This window comes from Magnolia sinica, chromosome 6, assembly GCF_029962835.1.
Source record: "Magnolia sinica isolate HGM2019 chromosome 6, MsV1, whole genome shotgun sequence".
In the NCBI taxonomy this organism is placed as follows: domain Eukaryota; kingdom Viridiplantae; phylum Streptophyta; class Magnoliopsida; order Magnoliales; family Magnoliaceae; genus Magnolia; species Magnolia sinica.
The window spans coordinates 27,328,810-27,346,491 of NC_080578.1; the positions used below are offsets into that span (position 1 = coordinate 27,328,810).

The 17,682-nt window shown below is 43.6% G+C and overlaps 1 protein-coding gene across 7 annotated transcripts in view; it reads right to left on the reverse strand.

The window, feature by feature from the left end:
- Positions 1 to 17,682, reverse strand: part of LOC131248598 (nucleolin 1-like) — a 52,161-nt gene that overhangs the window by 19,545 nt on the left and 14,934 nt on the right. For 4 of the 7 annotated variants that reach the window (XM_058248946.1, XM_058248945.1, XM_058248949.1 and 1 more), the window contains 3 exons: positions 17,159 to 17,207; positions 16,981 to 17,072; positions 16,739 to 16,856 (listed from right to left, as the gene is read on the reverse strand). In XM_058248946.1, the coding sequence (XP_058104929.1) occupies positions 16,739 to 16,856; positions 16,981 to 17,072; positions 17,159 to 17,207 (259 nt within the window). Of the gene's footprint in view, positions 1 to 16,358; positions 16,548 to 16,738; positions 16,857 to 16,980; positions 17,073 to 17,158; positions 17,484 to 17,682 lie in introns of those variants that run through there. The other 3 variants (XM_058248950.1, XM_058248948.1, XM_058248947.1) reach the window with 3 other exon arrangements.

Consider the following 17,682-nt stretch of genomic DNA (forward strand, 5'->3'; position numbering starts at 1 on the left):
ATGCACTAGCAGCAGAAGGTGTGAATGCAGCTGCACCCACACCCATAGCATTCAAAGTGACAGCCCATATACGAGGCACCCCTATTTTCCTTCTAGTGGACACTGGGTCCACTACGTCGCTAATATCATACACAACTGTCAAGCATCTAGGGCTACCCACCACTCCCATGTCAGGAATGAGGATCATAGTAGCAACTAGAACTTTTTTGGAAGCTACATCAGTGTGCCGAGGTTGCCCCATTAATTTGGGGGGTAAGAGGGCACTTGTGGATCTCCTAGCCACAAAGGTCTTTCACTACGATGTAATCTTAGGCATGAATTAGCTCTCCGCAATGAGAGCTGAGATTAATTGCGAAGACCGGACGGTGACGATCTATGAAGATGATGGCTCATCTTTTACATTCCCGGTCCAGGTCAGCTACCCGCAACGAGTCTTATGTTATGCTTCATTAGAAAATGGCAGCAACAAACTCTTGCTAACACGCACGCCCATTGTTCGGGACTACGTCAACGTATTCAAACACATACCAGGACTCCCTCCCCGAAGGGAGATTGACTTCACCATAGATTTGGTGCCGGCACCACACCCATCTCCCCTCCGACCTATCGTATGCCTCCGTGCGAAATGGAAGAATTTAAAATCCAAATTGTTGACCTGCTAGACTTAGGCTTCATCCGACCAAGTGTGTCGCCTTGGGGAGCCCCAGTTGTGTTTGTGAAGAAGAAAGACGACACCTTATAGTTGTGCATTGACTACCGAAGATTGAACTAAGTCACCGTGAGGAATAAATACTTGTTGCCTAGAATTGATGACATGTTCGATCAATTGAAAGGTGCCAGGTATTTCTCGAAGATCGACTTGCAATCCGAATACCATCAGCTATGGGTTAGAAAGGAGGACATATCGAAAACAGAGTTCAAAACCAGCTTTGGACACTATGAGTTCTAGTCATGCCTTCGAACTCACAAACGCGCCAGCTGTGTTCATCGACCTTATGAATAGAATCTTTAGACCCTTCCTGTACTGATTCGTTATTGTATTCATAAACGACATCCAGATATACTCAAAGAGTCGTATGGAGCATGAAGAACACATGCGAGCGGTCCTAGAAATGCTCAAACAAAATAAATTGTTTGCTCAATTTCGGAAGTGCGATTTCTGGAAAGAAGAAGTCAAATTCTTGGGATACGTCGTATTTAAGGAAGGCATCTCCGTGGATCTAGCCAAGGTGGCAGTGGTACAAGACTGGAAACGACTAGGCTCGGTTACTGAAGTCAAAAGTTTCCTGGGATTGGTAGGATATTACTGTCGATTCATCAAGGATTTCTCAAAAATAGCCCAACCTTTGTCCCGGCTCACCAGAAAGGATATCAAGTTTGCCTAGAATGAAAGGGCAGAAGCGGCCTTCCGGAAACTGAAGAATAAGTTGACCAAGGATACAGTGCTCATTTTACCAGAGCAAGGAGTCAAGTACACCATCTATACTGACGCATCTCGAGTAGGATTGGGATGTGTGCTTAAGCAAAGGGACAAGGTCATCGCTTACGCCTCTAGACAATTGAGGAAGCATGAAGAGAATTACCCCACTCACAACCTCGAGTTAGCGGCAGTTATTTTTGCCTTGAAGCTATAGAGGCATTATCTCTACAGGGAGGAATTTGATCTCTTCTGCGATCACAAGAGTCTCAAATACATCTTCACCCAAAGGGATTTGAATATGAGGCAACGTCGTTAGATGGAAACGTTAAAGGATTTCAAATTCGAGGTTTCCTATCATCCAGGTAAGGCCAACTTGGTAACGGATGCCTTGAGCTGAAAGAGGGCGCTAGAATTTGTAGCCCCACTAATGATAGAAGAGTGGGGCATAGTGGAGTTCGTACGAGATTTTGAAATGAAGCTAATAATGGAAGAACCATGCGAGGTCATCGCTCATGTCCACGCTCAGCCGTTGGTTGATAACCAGATCATCGAAGCCCAAATGGGCGATAAATTGTTAAGAAGAATGAGAAAACTAGCAGGAGACCGGAGTGAATCCGAATGGAGAGTCGGCTCCGATGGAGGCCTACGATTCCAAGGTCACCTTTGCATCCCAAAGCGTCCTGAACTGAAAGAAAGGTTGCTAAGTGCCGCCCACAACTCCAAATTAGCAATACATCTAGGAAGCACCAAAATGTACCGGGCCCTCAACCGAAATTGTTAGTGGGACAACATGAAGAGGGAGATAGCCGACTATCTGTCTCGATGCCTCACTTGCCAACAAGTCAAAGCCGAGCATCGCCGACCACCAGGCCTCTTGCAACCCATGCCACTTGATGAATGGAAATGAGACTTTATATCTATGGGCTTCATTTCTGGTTTGCCCAGGACGAGGAAAGGATATGATTCAATCTGAGTGATCATAAACCGATTGACGAAATTGGCTCATTTCCCTTCGATCCGAGCTTCTAATTCGGCCAATGATTTGTCCAGGTTATATATTAAGGAAATAATACGGCTCCATGGTGTTCCTTTGGAGATTGTGTCAGATTGAGATACTTGGTTCATTTCGATGTTCTGGACCCGAATACAAGAGGCTATGGGGGTAAAGTTGAAGTTTAGCACTGCTTTCCACCCAAAAACGGACGGGCAGACAGAACGGGTGAATCAAATATTAGAAGATATGCTGCGAGCCTATGCAGTGAATTTCCTAGACAATTGGGATGAGTACATTCCCTATGACGAGTTTGCCTACAACAATAACTACCAAGCTAGCATTGGCATGGCGCCTTATGAGGCTTTATATGGGTGCCCATGTCGGGCTCCTCATTGTTGGGCAGAGATTGGCGAGAGAGCCTAATAGGGCCTAATTTGGTGCGGACAACCACCGAGAAAATTGAAATCATTAGGCACCGTCTCTTAACAGCCCAGACTAGGCAGAAGAGTTACGTGGATACAAGAAAAAAGGACCTAGAATTTGAAGTAGGGGACCACGTGTTCCTAAGGATCTCACCAATGAAAGGGGTCCTATGCTTTGGGAAGAAAGGGAAACTCGCCCCGTAATATGTTGGGCCTTTCTAAATCCTCGATCGCGTAGGCCCTGTCGCATATTACTTAACCTTACCCACTCCACTTGCCGGGGAGCACAATGTATACCACGTCTCTATGCTAAAGAAGTACATCCCCGACCCCATTTATGTCATCCGGTGGGAGCACGTAGAGCTTAAGGACAACACCACGTATATCCTCCAACCCACTCAGATTTTAGACAAGAGGGAGCACGTGCTGCGAAACAAGGTGATCCCACTAGTAAAGGTGTTGTGGACACATCACGAGGAAGAAGAAGCCACCTGGGAGACAAGCCGAGATCCACAAGCACTACCCAAGTCTACTCAAGCAGTACGAACAGGTACAAATTTCGAGGATGAAATTTATTTTTAAGGGAGGTAGATTGTAACACCTGGCCCAATCAGAACAGTATCCTGAGGCATCCACGTGTGAATTGTTGCAGGACCGCACAATCCGATCACACGTGCGGGCCTACCACCAATAAATTAACCCAAACTAAGCTACTAACGCGATCGAGTCTGATTATGTTCAGGCCGTAGAGCTGGTCTGCCCATTTGTACTTGACGATTGTCCACACAGGTCATGCATCGCTCAAGGAGGGGCAAAAAAATCTGAAACTTTGGGAGGCCATGGGCCTCATTGGGCTTGTGGCCCATCGTGAGCAACATACTCGGACAACTCCTAAAAACAGACAATTCGCGCCGTTTAAGTGCAACTCGCCCTATCTTTGGCCCAAAATCTGAAATTTTAAAACAAATAGCCTCGCCACTTAGGAAAGTATTGGGGTATTTCAGCCGTCGGATTTCATCCAAATTTGCACCAAAGGGTGAAGATATTTCCCTGCACTCGTCAACAAAATCTAACCTTTGATCGAGGAACAGTGACTGCTAATCGCAAATCAGACCCTTGCGTTAAATCCCTGCATCCGTTTGCCGTCAAACCTTGGATAGCCCCTCATCGGACCATGGGGCACCCATCCCATAATTTAGATGGGCCAGGAGGCCATCAGGGCAGTCCCGAAAGCCATAAGTGAGCTAAAAGGACCATTTGAGGAAATAAGTGACACTCAGGGCCAACTGAACTAAAATACAAGGTATAAAACCCTTTAAGCCCTCTCTCCCTCACTCCCACAGCAAATTCCAGCAGTAGAGAGGGGGGGGGAGTGAGAGTGCTTGGGGAGCTAGAGAATTGAAATTCCCGTACTCCTACCACGGACATTCACCGGAAACCTCGGCCCTACCGGCGTAGAGACGAGGTGTGGCTGATTTAAGGTAACAAATTCAATCTCTCCTCCATTTTTCTTAGCTAGGGTCGCATGCATGTGTCCTGACATGCGATTCCTTGGCACAGGGCCCCGGCATATCGAATTTGTGGACCCAGCGTTGCTAGAGCGACCGCAAGAACTTTCGGTCGACGATAGGTGCAGATCATTACCTTTAAGTGACTTGTTATCATGCCTAGAGCGAACTCTAGTGATTATGTGTGGAGATTTTGCTTTGCATGTTGCTGATTTTATAATGACATGGCTGAATTTGAATTTATGCATGAAATTTCTCTAATCGGGAAGAGAAATTTGGGACTTAACACCCTTGATGCATGTATTGATTGAATTGCTTGTCAAATTGTGAAATTGCATGTGTATTATCCCCAATCTTACTGATTTCATAGGTTAAATTTTGTTGAATGTAACTAACATGTGTAGTTTAAATGCACAACTGGTTATATTATTGAATTGCTGAAATTTGTGGAACTCCTAGTTAGGAATTCCCTGAATTATGTACAACGATGGCTTGTGCCCTGAATTTGAATGTGGATTATAATTACACTTGCCTGATTCCCCTCACAACTACGAGTAGATCGACTTCTACTTGTTGGTATTGTATTTACACATTGCACCCTTTTTGAATCGGCCAGCTGATCGGAACTTTCTTGGGCAACCCTTTTGTTAGGTCAGTTCATGGGCAAGTTTGGCCTAACTAGCCAAACTGTGAGTTGTCGGCTACAGTTGGACTACGCGAGACATTGCTCTCGAGTCCTACAGCCATGGTTCGTCTCGTGGGGACAAATTGGCCCACTGATTGGTCATTATTGTACGTTAACCATGCTTATACATGCCTCCTGGAACCTCAGGCACCCTGCACCGTTTGCACCCACTGGCAGCCATTAATTGTGGCCCACAAGATTCATGAGCTGGGGATGGTGGAATGGGACATTATGCCCGAGTTGTCGGCCTATGCTAGGGTGACGAGCCTCCCTGTATTGATCAAGGAGTAATTAAACTCGTGAGCGAGAGATGGTGAAATGGGACATTATGCCTGAGCTATCGGCCTACGCTGGGGTGACAAGCCTCCTCGTAATGACTGCAATCAAGATTTAATTGTCTTAAACACCTTCTTATGACTCAAATTATAAGAGCGACAAACCCAAAGGGGCCAAGGATCGCGAAAGCCATACAGCCACAGCCACCAAAGCCACGCGATCGGATTAGGGCATTGATTTGTCAGGGTATCTCGATTTTCTCAAACTGCTCGATGAATGAACATAATTAATCAACTTAACTAACATTCACATTACATTGCATTGGTTACTTTGACGATTTAGCAGTCGTGGTCTCACTTAGGAAGTGTTGGTCATTCGCGATCGTTAGATGTTGTCACTCGAGGGAGTATTGTGGTAAGAGCATACATCATATCATTGAATCATGCATTCGCATTAACTAGAGTATTTAGAATTCTGTGAATGTATGCCTTTCACTAAATTTGTTCCTACATATGATAATATGTGTAACTTATTGTTAATGGTACCACTGAGTTAGCTACTCACTCTCACTCTGGGACAGTGTTTTAAAACACCAACCAGAACCTGTCATACATGTAGGGTCGACGGAGCTGGATGCATTAGAGGATGCTAGCATGGATGATGAGGAGGAGTGGGCATATTACCAGACCTTCGGCAACTCCTAGCTTATGTATGAACGATCACAGGGTATAGACCAGGGCCCTAGTCATTTTGGGACACTTGTGTAGGCAGAACTAGTTCCCTATCCTGGATTTTCTTGAAATTGTATTTTGGATATTCCACATAATTTACTTATGCTTCATGGTTTGCTAAACTCCCCACTACTTATGAAATAAATCCAAATGCATTAAAAGCTGAAGCCCATTAGGGCATACGTGGCACCCAGGAATTTGGGAACCGAGTTCCTACTTGACCCCTGAAATTCAGGGCGTTACACATAACCATCATCATCATGTTACCACACACATATCATCTCAACCATTAATAAGTTTGTCCCACCAAGGTGTAGATCCCATATGGACCTTAAACTACGTGCAAGGCATTCGGTCTTATAGGTCAAGTGTGAGTCCCACTTGGTGAACCAATAGGCCAACTCAAAGGCATAAACTTTCAACCACAGGGCTTTTAAGGCTTTCAATGGTGTGGATCTAATTCCACAACTAAGTGGGACCTACACATTCCAACATCAACTAGAAACAATGCACAATCTCAAACATAAGGACAACATGCTAACATCTTTCATGTCATACATCATATTGGGCCCACTAGTCACATATACAAGTAAACCAAGAAAAATACTAATTATCCAATTTATGAATTCTAAAATAGGCGTCGATAAATGTGGTCCACTTAACTAGAGGTAGTGTGCAAGGCATGTTGCTCAGTAGGCAATGGACCTGTAAGACCCGTATCCTAACCCGTACCATTCCATAAACTTTCGCGGTCCTCCCAGTCGAATTTCGACGACCCGCGACGCGTAGATATCATTGGCGCACGCTCTTGAGTCACATTCTGTAAACCCGAGCCGACTCAAAACGAGACCTATGACATTGCGACTGCGCCATCGCCGGGGTTCCGACGATGCGTCTTGTGCGTCAATGCGACGCTCAAATTATGAGATCCGGCCCGTGCATTATCTAGGTCGTTGATCTCTTGATCGTGGGACCCACTACCCTTGTTGTTGTACTTTCCAAAAAAAAGAAAAATAATAATAATTACTATGATGTCACCCATAGGGTGACATCACCATACCCTACCCTAGCAATAACTCCTTACAAGCAACCACCATACCCTACCCTAGCAATAACTCCTTACAAGCAACCAACCCTTCCCTTTTTCCCCAAAAGTCAAAATCATTAATTGCCTAGGAACCTTCCCCTCTCTATCTCTCCTATCCCTCTCCCTCACTCTTTCTTCCTCATTCTCCTTGGCAAAAACCATGGACGTCCAACCATCTCCCACCTTATATCCCCACCAATCCAGCCTCTAGATCATCATCTTCACCATTAATAGAGCTTCTTAGAGGCATTGGAGTATATTGGAAGAAGAAAAGTAAGGTGGGTGCTTCTCTCTCCCTCTCCCTCTCTTTTTCATTTGTTTGGTGTGAAGATGTGATTGTGTGGCCCATCTAATGGGTTGTGTGATGTTCAAACCGTTCATCAAATGGACCTCACTTTGATGTGTGTATTACCCACATCATCTAACCATTTGGGTGGCCCACCTGGATAGCATGTCTGTGGGTGAGGCCCACCTTAATGAATGTTTGAGCAATGTCCAGCGTCTAAGGAGGCTGGACGCTGTAACTGTGAAGTGTTCGCTGACGGTGGATGTATTGACGTCCGAGAGCAAAAAAAAAAAAAAAGATTTTGGGTGGGCCACTTATGCAGGCCCCACCTTGATATATTTTTCTAATCCAAGCCGTCCATTATGTTCCCCAGCTCATTTCAGCCGTTGAACCGAAAAATGAGGTTGATCTGGTTTCCTGGTGGGCCATGGTTTAGGAAACGGTGCTCTTACCTTTGATTTACTTCCTGATGCTCCCGAATATCAAAAATAGCCCAATCTTAGACTCGTTGGGATTGTATCAAGCCATGGTGACCAATGGATGGATTTGATTCGTCCAACGTGGGCCCCATCTATAAAATAGCACCGAATTTTAGTTTTTAAAGAAAAAAAAAACAGGCAGTAAAGCAGCAGCAACTGCTGCTGTCAGAGGACGCAGCAGACGGCTGACGGATGGGCGGACGGACTGGGGTTCACGGCCCCAGCTGTGGGCCCCACCGTGATGCGTTTCGACCATCAACACCATGAATTTGATGGGTCCCCACAAACCAGGTTTCTATCCCAAAAATCAGCCTTATACGGGACTCAGGCGGGCCACACCATCTAAAATCATGTGAAAACATGTCTAAACATATAAAATCATTTGGTGGGGCCTACTTGAGTTTTGAATGTGATTGAAACTTGGTTTGGACCTCTAAGTTTATGCGATACATATAATGGACGGAGTAGATCTGGTTAATGTGGGTCCCACCTAGGATAAAAAGAAAAAAAATATGCATGTATATACGTTGACGTCCAGACTCCCTGGACGTCTAACGTTAAACAGGGGCCCCCCTTTGGCCCCAATTATGGACCCTACCATGATGTATGTTCTATATCCATGCCGTTCATATACTAGGTTCCCTTTTATGATGCGTTGGTTCCAAAAATCAGTCATAAAAAGTTCTCAGATGGCCCACACCATCACCTTTTATGCGGTGGTATGCCAAGCTACATGGAATCAACTGCTGGGGTCCACATGCAGCTTGGATCCACCTGAAACTCAGTTTGGACCCTTAAATTGGTGGGACACACACGGTGAATGGGTTGGATTTGTGAACTACATCACGGTGGACCCCAGGACCACATAACCGTACCAAAAGTTTGGTGGACAGTCCACGTAACCTTATAAACAGGTTGCATGGCAAGTAAACATTGTAGTGGGCCCCTGACCCATCTAACTTTATCAACAGATTGGATGCAAGTAAAAATTGCAGTGGGTTTCATGATCGGGTGACCCCATCAACAGGTTGGAAGAAAAATAAATAATGTAGTGGGCCCCAAGTCTATAAGACCTTATCAACAGGTTGGATGCAAATAGATATTATAGTGGCCTAGGTTGGATGATAAATAAATATTACGGTGGGCCCAAGGTCCACGTGACCTTATGAATAGATTGGATTGCAAATAAATAATACAGTGGGCCCTAGGCCCATATGACCCTATGACTAGTTTGGATGGAAGATAAACATCATGTTGGCCCCATTTTGGATGGACAGTATGTTGGGCCCTAAGTTGGGTGGAAAATAAACATTTTGGTGGGTCTTACTTAAGACCTATTTATGTATGTGTTGTGTCCACAATTGTGGACCTCCATCATGGAACATGTGACTTATTTATACCTTCCATCCTTATTGGACCCACCATGATGCATGTGTTTCATCCAATCGTCCAACCATTTTTGGAAAATGATCTTTTTTTTTTGGTTTGGGACGAAAATAAGACAGATTTATTTATCAAGTAGACCATAATGCACGGTGAGGATTAAACGGCTATCTTTGAAATCCTTGAGATCTTATGATTAGATTGGGTGAGAAATAAATGTTATGGCGGGCCTTGGAAATTTTAGTAGTGGAAATCATTATCACCACTTATATTTGAGTGTGGCTCATTTGATATACATGTGGCCATGTGGTGTGGCCCACTTACCATATTTATGGCCCATTGTTAAGGCCCACCTTGTTATATATGAGGTCCCTGTGATACGGCCCATTAGATGTATTTGGGGCTCATGGGTCGAGGCCCAATATGACGTATATAAGGCCCCTTTCAATGTGTGATTCCACCATGATAAATGTATTGTATATCCGCACCATCTACCCGTCTTGATGGCGCAGGGCCCGCTTGCTGCATGTGCTGGGCCCGCCTACACTGTACAGGCCCACCATGCTATGTATACTTCACCCACATCGTCCACTTGTGCGGCCCGCCTAGATGTTCGTATTTTGTATCCACCCCGTCCATAATGTTGGGATAGTGCTGGACAATGTTTGGTTGGCGCCGATTTACATGGATATGTTTGTACAAGTGCTGATCATCATATGTGGGCCATAGGTGTAGTGATACACATGTTATACCTACAACTATTGAAATGATTTTTTTTGGTGCGGCCCATATAAAGAGGCCCACCTTGATGTACTAGTGCGGCCCATTGCGACGTATTTCTGACCCGTATGTCATGGCCTATTGTGATATGTTTCCGACCCATTTATTGAGGCCCGACTTGAATTGCATGAGGCCCATTGGTGCGGCCCAATGATGTGACCCACCGTGATGTGTATATTAGGCCCAATGGTGCGGCCCAATGTATCGACCCACCGTGATGTGTAGGCCCACCTGTGATGACTGTTTGAAGCCCACTTGTTGGATATTTGGGCCCACCTTATATTTGACTCTATGTGGACCACTCCTTGAGAGCAATGTTAGTTAAATGTCCACATTGCTGGGCAGTGATGGTTAGATGTCCACATTATGACCCTTCCTTAGACCTTATCAGGCCCATTCTCATCATTCTCTTAATGGGTTAATCCAAATAAGTGGGCCCCATTTACCACGGATGGATGGCTCCATGCTACCAGATTTGATATAACCACGGCCGAGGACTGATCTTTATATTATGGTTGATTAGATGTTCATCTATGGACCCAGTCTTGTCTATGTGACCGGTCGTCGGTGTTGATTATCGATGCTGATTGTCGGTGCTAATTATCGATGTAGATTATCGGTTCCGATTGTCGAGGCCGATTCTGAGTAGCGAATTCGATTGCCAAGGCCGATTGTCGAGACCTACATGATGTATATGTGACCCGTAATTGAGGGTCATTATGATATGTATTACGCCTATGATGCATGGTCCATTTGATGTATTCAAGACCCATGTGTAGGGCCCACATGTCCTGTATTTGAGGCCCATGGGCAAGGCCCATTGTGATGTATTCATGGCCCATGCGCAATGGCCATTGTGATATGTATTAGGCCCATGAGCAGGGTCCACCTGTTGTGTATATGTGGCCCTTGAGTAAGACCCATTGTGTTGTATATTAGGCCCTTGTGTGAGGCCGTGGGCCCATTATATGTTTGACTCTATGTAGGTCATTCCTTGGGGGCAATGTTGGTTAAATGTCCACATGGTCGAGGTCGATTATCGATGTTGGTTGTGGATACCGGTTATGAGTATGTGACAGCATAGCATCATGATACATGCCCATACGCATCATCTGCATGTTTGTTATGAGAGGTGGTTGATCATTGCATATGTCATTGAGCATGTTGTTATGAGACTCCCTGATGGGTGGAGGTTATCTCACATGAGCACACGGTATGTGCAAGACTGATGCATGACTGGATTGTATGACTCATGCATCTCGCATTATGATTACTGTATGCCCTAGCGACATCAGGGTCGTAGCCTCCACAGGCATATCGTGGATGGCCAAATAAGACACCGAAAATGTTTGGTTCTAGCATACGGGCGCCATAGATGTCCCTAGGTGAAAATCCCTAAACCTCCGTGGCCAGGAGACGCCCCAATGTCGAGACCGAGTGGATACATGAGCGCCCGAGTGCCGAATACCAGGAAGCCGCGTCTCCCACTGTGTCGTGGTCGATTGGGAGGGGGTGTGGCCTTACTCGCCCGAGAGTAGGGGGCAATACTAGGCTGAGTTTGACCAGCTCGTGAATGGGTCCGCTATCGACGTGCCGGATAGGTATTGGCGGACTATTGGCAAGGCGGATAATGAGGTTTCTTATGCTCACTTGGACTATGCGGCTGGGTGAGCGGCCGTGCCATTTGGAGTGTACTAAACCCCGGCGATGATCCTAGAGATGAACTGTACTGATATGTGAATTTAGTGAGTAGGAGTTGCATACTCATTCATGTATTCATTCATTCACTATCCACTCAGGTTGGTGGTGCGCAACTATTTGTTACGAGTGCTTTCGCAATGGCCAGGATTTCGGTTGGGGCGCGCGACTAACCTGAGATCAGGAGTTTACCACATTGAGTCTAACTATCCAAATTTAGGTATGGGACTGGTTTGGATAGAAGTCTCTTATGATGGACCCCATAGCCTGCGATACTACGTACCATCATCCCGACTTCACACTCCAGCATGGTCATTCCATTTGCACCACATATTACAGGACATTCGCGGCATATGGCACTTTAGGCTATTGTGTCTCTGCATTTATATAGTTTAGGTACGGCTGACGCTATTAGTGTTACTCATCAGGAATGTATATTGTATTGTATCCTCTGCATTTGATATTTAGCTACCTATGATTCCTCATTTGCATAGTAGTTCTATACTGCATATTCTGACATTGATTGACTCATGGACTTGTCCGTATTTTCGCTTACTTTGTTATCGTATGATCTTATCAATATTTCTGCTTATTCCGATATTGCATGATTTATGGATTACCGGTATTTCTGGTCTTATATGATGATGTCATTATGTTGAATACTTGGCACTTACCTTGTACACACTTACACCACCCTCTAAGCTTTCTATAAGCTTATGCACGATAGATGCGTGCAGGTGATGTTAGGTTGCAGCAGTGTTGAGCTTGGAGTGTGCGGCGGTCTTCTGGAGCTTGGTTTTTAATTATGTGTTTCCTTTCAGCATTGTACCCAAATGATTATATTAGTGGATATGTGATGATGATGTTGCCTTTGTGAATTGGGTAATCTTGTGGTTATGCTTATTACGAGTTAAATGTATATACAAAAAAAAAAAACCTCCTTGTAGGACCCCAGGATCGGAATCTGGCATATGAAGCTAGGAGCCGAGAATGGGGTACTACGGAGGCTGTCAGCACCGGATTCCTGTGAATCCGATTTCAGGGTTTGGGGCGTGACAGGACCTGTTCAACATGCTAAAGGAAGGTTACCATGGTGGGCTTCTCTCCCCAACGATTTCTCTTGGTGTTGGACCCACTTAGGCCTTAGGATTGCCTTATTTAGATAAGCCCAAGGCCACCCATATCTTAAGACAACAACTGGGCAGTAAGATTTGTCCACTACATATTTTATAAATTATATAATACCCATTTACAATACATGTTAGGTGAGCCTCATTACATGAAGGGCAAGGCCCATACAAGATAGCCTACACTAGATGGCCCACCTAAGGTTTTGAGCCCACCAGAACCTGGGAGTTCATTTTCAGATTTTAGATGATGTATTAAATACTTTGGGAAGGTGGTGGACCCCAATGATGTGGCCCACATGAACTCTATGTCAAATAGACTTTTGGTTCAAGGTTGGTTCTGGGCCATTTTCGAGTTAGATTCATGATCACGTGGAGCCCATATATGGTTAAATAAAATAGCCAACAGATAAATCTATGTACGGGATTTAAAAATTATAGGGCATGCCTCATTGGTTGAGTATATACAATTTACGGTGATGGCCCAACCATGTGTACTTGGAGACAATGTGCAAGAAACAGTGTAGAATTAGTTTTGGCTCAATTTTGAGTACGTCCCATGATCACGAGGGACCACCTTTCAGCGTGAAGTTAGGTGCCCTTGGTATTCCTATATATGGACTTCAAAAAATATAAGATGGGACCAACTAGTTGTGCACACATAATATAAAGGGGCAAACATAGGTATTTTAATTTTCTGCACAACTATGTCTGGCCCCATTTTGGGACCCACTCCCCAATCATGTGGGGTCTGATTTAACCCAAGTAAAATATTATTCTCTATTCATTGGTATAGGTTAAAGGTTCCAAGTGGTGGCCCATACATATCTTGTGCGAGGGATCCACTACAGAGGACCAAAGTTTGTACAAAACACAAATAATCAGATAGTTCTCAACAATGGGGTCTGTTACAACTTTAGGCTCACTTTCCAAACATTTGGAGATCATTTCTAACAAAAAGGTAGGGCATCCCAGTCCATTGATATATGGATTAAACATCCCTCATAGTCAAACCCTTAACTACAAAGTGTGAGGCCCAGCACAAGGTGTCAAAGAGGCCTACATGCAACACAGTTGGGTACCTAGAAAAACTCCAGCAAATAGAAGGTGCAAAGGGAATGAAATAGATCTAATGGCAAGTGGGGCTCACACGCTAACAAACTATAGATAAGACACACAAAAGTGTACATAGGTGTCCAAATTGGATAAACTAATAAAACACGTAAATCACAAGTGGTCCCACTCCCAAGTAGTTCAATAAGAGGATGAATGTTATGGATAACATATAGACAACATACACATTAAGTAGCACATGAAATGTATTGATCGAATCTCAATAATTAGATTCTCTATTGGAAAATTCGAGCTAATGGATGGTTTGGGAATACATCATTTTGTGTGTGTGTGTGTGTGTGTAAGGAAAAGGAAAAGGTTCTATGCAGTCAAGCTCATGGGAACTTCCCATGAGGTCGAATTGTGTTGGCCCCATCGTGATGCGTGTCGAACATTAACACCATGCATTTGATGGGTCCCCTTTAAATTATGGGATATCCCAAAAATCAGTCGTATACAAAACTTAGGTGGGCCATACCATTAAAATCATGTGAAGACGTGCTTAAAACATATAAAAGCACTTGGGGGGGCCCACCTGAAATTTGGATGCATCTGAAACTTGGTCTGACCCCTCATCCAAGTGGGACACACATAATGGATGGGCTGGATTTGTGAACCACATCTCGGTGGCCCCAACAAATGATTATCAACATTTTAATGGAAGGGTAACCCCTCTCAACTTTTATGTGGTGTGGCCCACGAAAGTCACGGATTGACTTGAATTTTAAGCTCGAGGCCAACCATGGAATGGTGCATCTAACTGATGAGGTAGATGTTCAACACATATCATGGTGGGGCCCACACAGGTTGACCTCATGGGAAGTTCCCATAAACTCGACCGCATAGAACCTTTTCCCATATATATATATATATATATATATATATATATATATATATATATATATAGACACACACACATTTCCAACCATACAGGGCCTTAGATCTATTTAGACCACACACAACAATTCAATATTTACCCTTACAAAAGCATCTTTCAGTCTAGAATTTTTCAAATTCTATAAACAATGAATCTGATCACAAGGATTGTACATATGATTTTCAACTAACTTAAGGTAAGGAAATATATAAAATATATCTGACCGTTGAAATTCCGGATATGGCCCACATAATATGTAGCCACAACAAGCTCTCAAATACTTTTTGCTATCGGACCAAGATCATAGTCATCCAAACTCCGATCGAAGCTTATTATATACTGTTAGAAAGCTACTAAGAATTTCTACGAAGCCAACGAAATATATCTTTCTATTGAGTTCAATAAATGGAATAAAAAAGGGATCTATTTTTAACAAATCAAGACCATCGGTGCACTTCTGGACGAACAGCCAAGTAAATTTGATGCTATGGAAGATTGGACCGTTAAATAGCCATAAAATTTGGTCCAAAGTTATGTTATAGTGCGATTCTTGTTATTACCAAGCTTTAGTTAAGATCTTAAAATTGTTGATTTATATAATTTTTACGAGTTGTTGTCTAGATATGAAAACGGGATTACATGTGAAATGTGATAATATAATGTACATCATAGTGGGTCACACTGATGTGAACCACCTTACTGACTACCATGGCCAACCATACATGCACACATGGGCTCCACACTAGTGGGCCCCACACACATCAAGAAAATACAAAAGGAAAAAAGAGAAGGATGAGGAGAATTGGAGGGAGAAGTACACACACCTCAAAAGGATGGACGGTTGGATGATGATGTGTGGTCCACTCCCTCTAGGTTTGATGGTGGGACACACCTTGGCCCCCCTCTCTCTCTTAAAATCTCAGAAATTTCTAAGTGTAGTAAAAGTATGAGTGTAAGGGAGCTTTTACTCTTATATAGAGAATTGGGGGTTGAGGTGATAAGATGATGTGACACGTTTACGGGGTCTTATTGGTGCTAAAAGTGAGGTGGAAGGTGGTGTATGTTATAGATAGTGGATAGATAAGGGGGATGGTGCTAAGCATACATTGGTCAAGGTGAAAGAAATCTAGGCATGCATTGGCTAGTGGATGGATAAGGATTGTGAGTTATAAGTGATGTATGGTAGATGATGGGTTGAAGTAGTTAAAATGATTGTTTAAAGTGATGTAGCACAAAACAAGATATGTATTGGATGTGTGTGTAGGATGAGGTGGACATACACTACCAAAAAATAGGGCAACGCCGACGGCTAAAAACCATCAGCAATGACCTTCTCCAGCGGCTTTTAGCCATCAGACGGGCCGTAGGGAAAGCGAGCGTCAGCGTTGTTCGCCGACAGATTTAAACCGTCGGCGTTTTCAACAGCTAATACTTTCATGGTGGATCATGCACCAAAAGTTTGCATATACTCTCTTTTTAATGGGTACTAATCAAACAAACGTGTAACATTGGCCCTGTGAAGACAAAACAAGAAAAAATCAAAAATCAAACAAATAAGGAACCTAACCCATGTAAAGGAACAACAAAAAACCAAGCGTTTGCATATGCATGCACCAAGAAAACCATATCAATTGCAGCACACATGGCCCTTAACGTGAGTGATGTGGCAAAAGCAGCAAGGCTGTTGTGGATGACCATGAAATCCAAAGCAATTTGAATAACAATTTAGTTGGCAACCGGACACTTGAAACTTAGATGACTAAATAACAAGACAACTCTACAACAGTAAATCCAGCCGATGCTACCAACAGTTTCATGTTGACATAACACAGGTAATTCAGAAAGTAGAAAAAAAAAAAAAAAAAACAATACCTTGTGAGCTGTTGCCCCAGTGGCAAACTCAACATGGCCGAATCCCTCGAAGACACCCTCTTCATTTGATGCAAATCGGACGTCAACAACTTCACCAGCAGCTTTGAAGAATTCCTCTCTGTAGGTGAACAAAGGAAGCAGATTACCTCATTTTATCAGATGTGGCCATTTCATTTACCATGCACATTGAGAGATTAAAATCACGTCACAAGAGTAGTTCTCTGGTATTAAATGATACTAACACATCAGCTCTTTTGACAGAATACGATGGGTAGCCAACAAATAGGGTTTTTGATCCAGAAGTCAGGGCACTAGGAGTTGTAGGTGTTTTAGGCTGTATCAATTTAGTACATGGCTATCAGGTTCTGTAATATAGAGCTAAAAAAAGTATCATAGCCCCATAGTCAAGAAAATTACCACCTTTTTCAGTCTTTGCCGTTGTGGCATCTGCCATTTTGACATCGCCATCCTGCAGGGCAACATAAACAGTTTGCATGAGGAAAGAGAAACAGTGCATGTGCAGCACTTCATCATTATGATGCCATCTTTGTAAATACATTAGATACCATTATGAAGTTAGTATAATGAAGATGATGTAGCCTTGTATTGCAGCAAACTTGCAAATACCATCAAAGATACTAGCACAAAAAGCAAGGGGGAAAACATCTAAAACATATAACACCGGCAGTATTGGACAATTTTGCCCGTGTAATTAGTCTCAAGATTAACAACAGACAGCTGCGATTCTACACACTGTTCGTCAATCAACCTGTATGATAAGTGCACCTCTATTCTCCGAAGTGGATTCAACTATTCAAATATGACACTGCATAACCAAAAACACTATCGGATATCCAATGCAAGTTCTATCAGATTTATATGTATGCTAAACTAGTGAAATGAAAATGATAGACAAACGTAATTCCAGTATGGCTTTCATTACA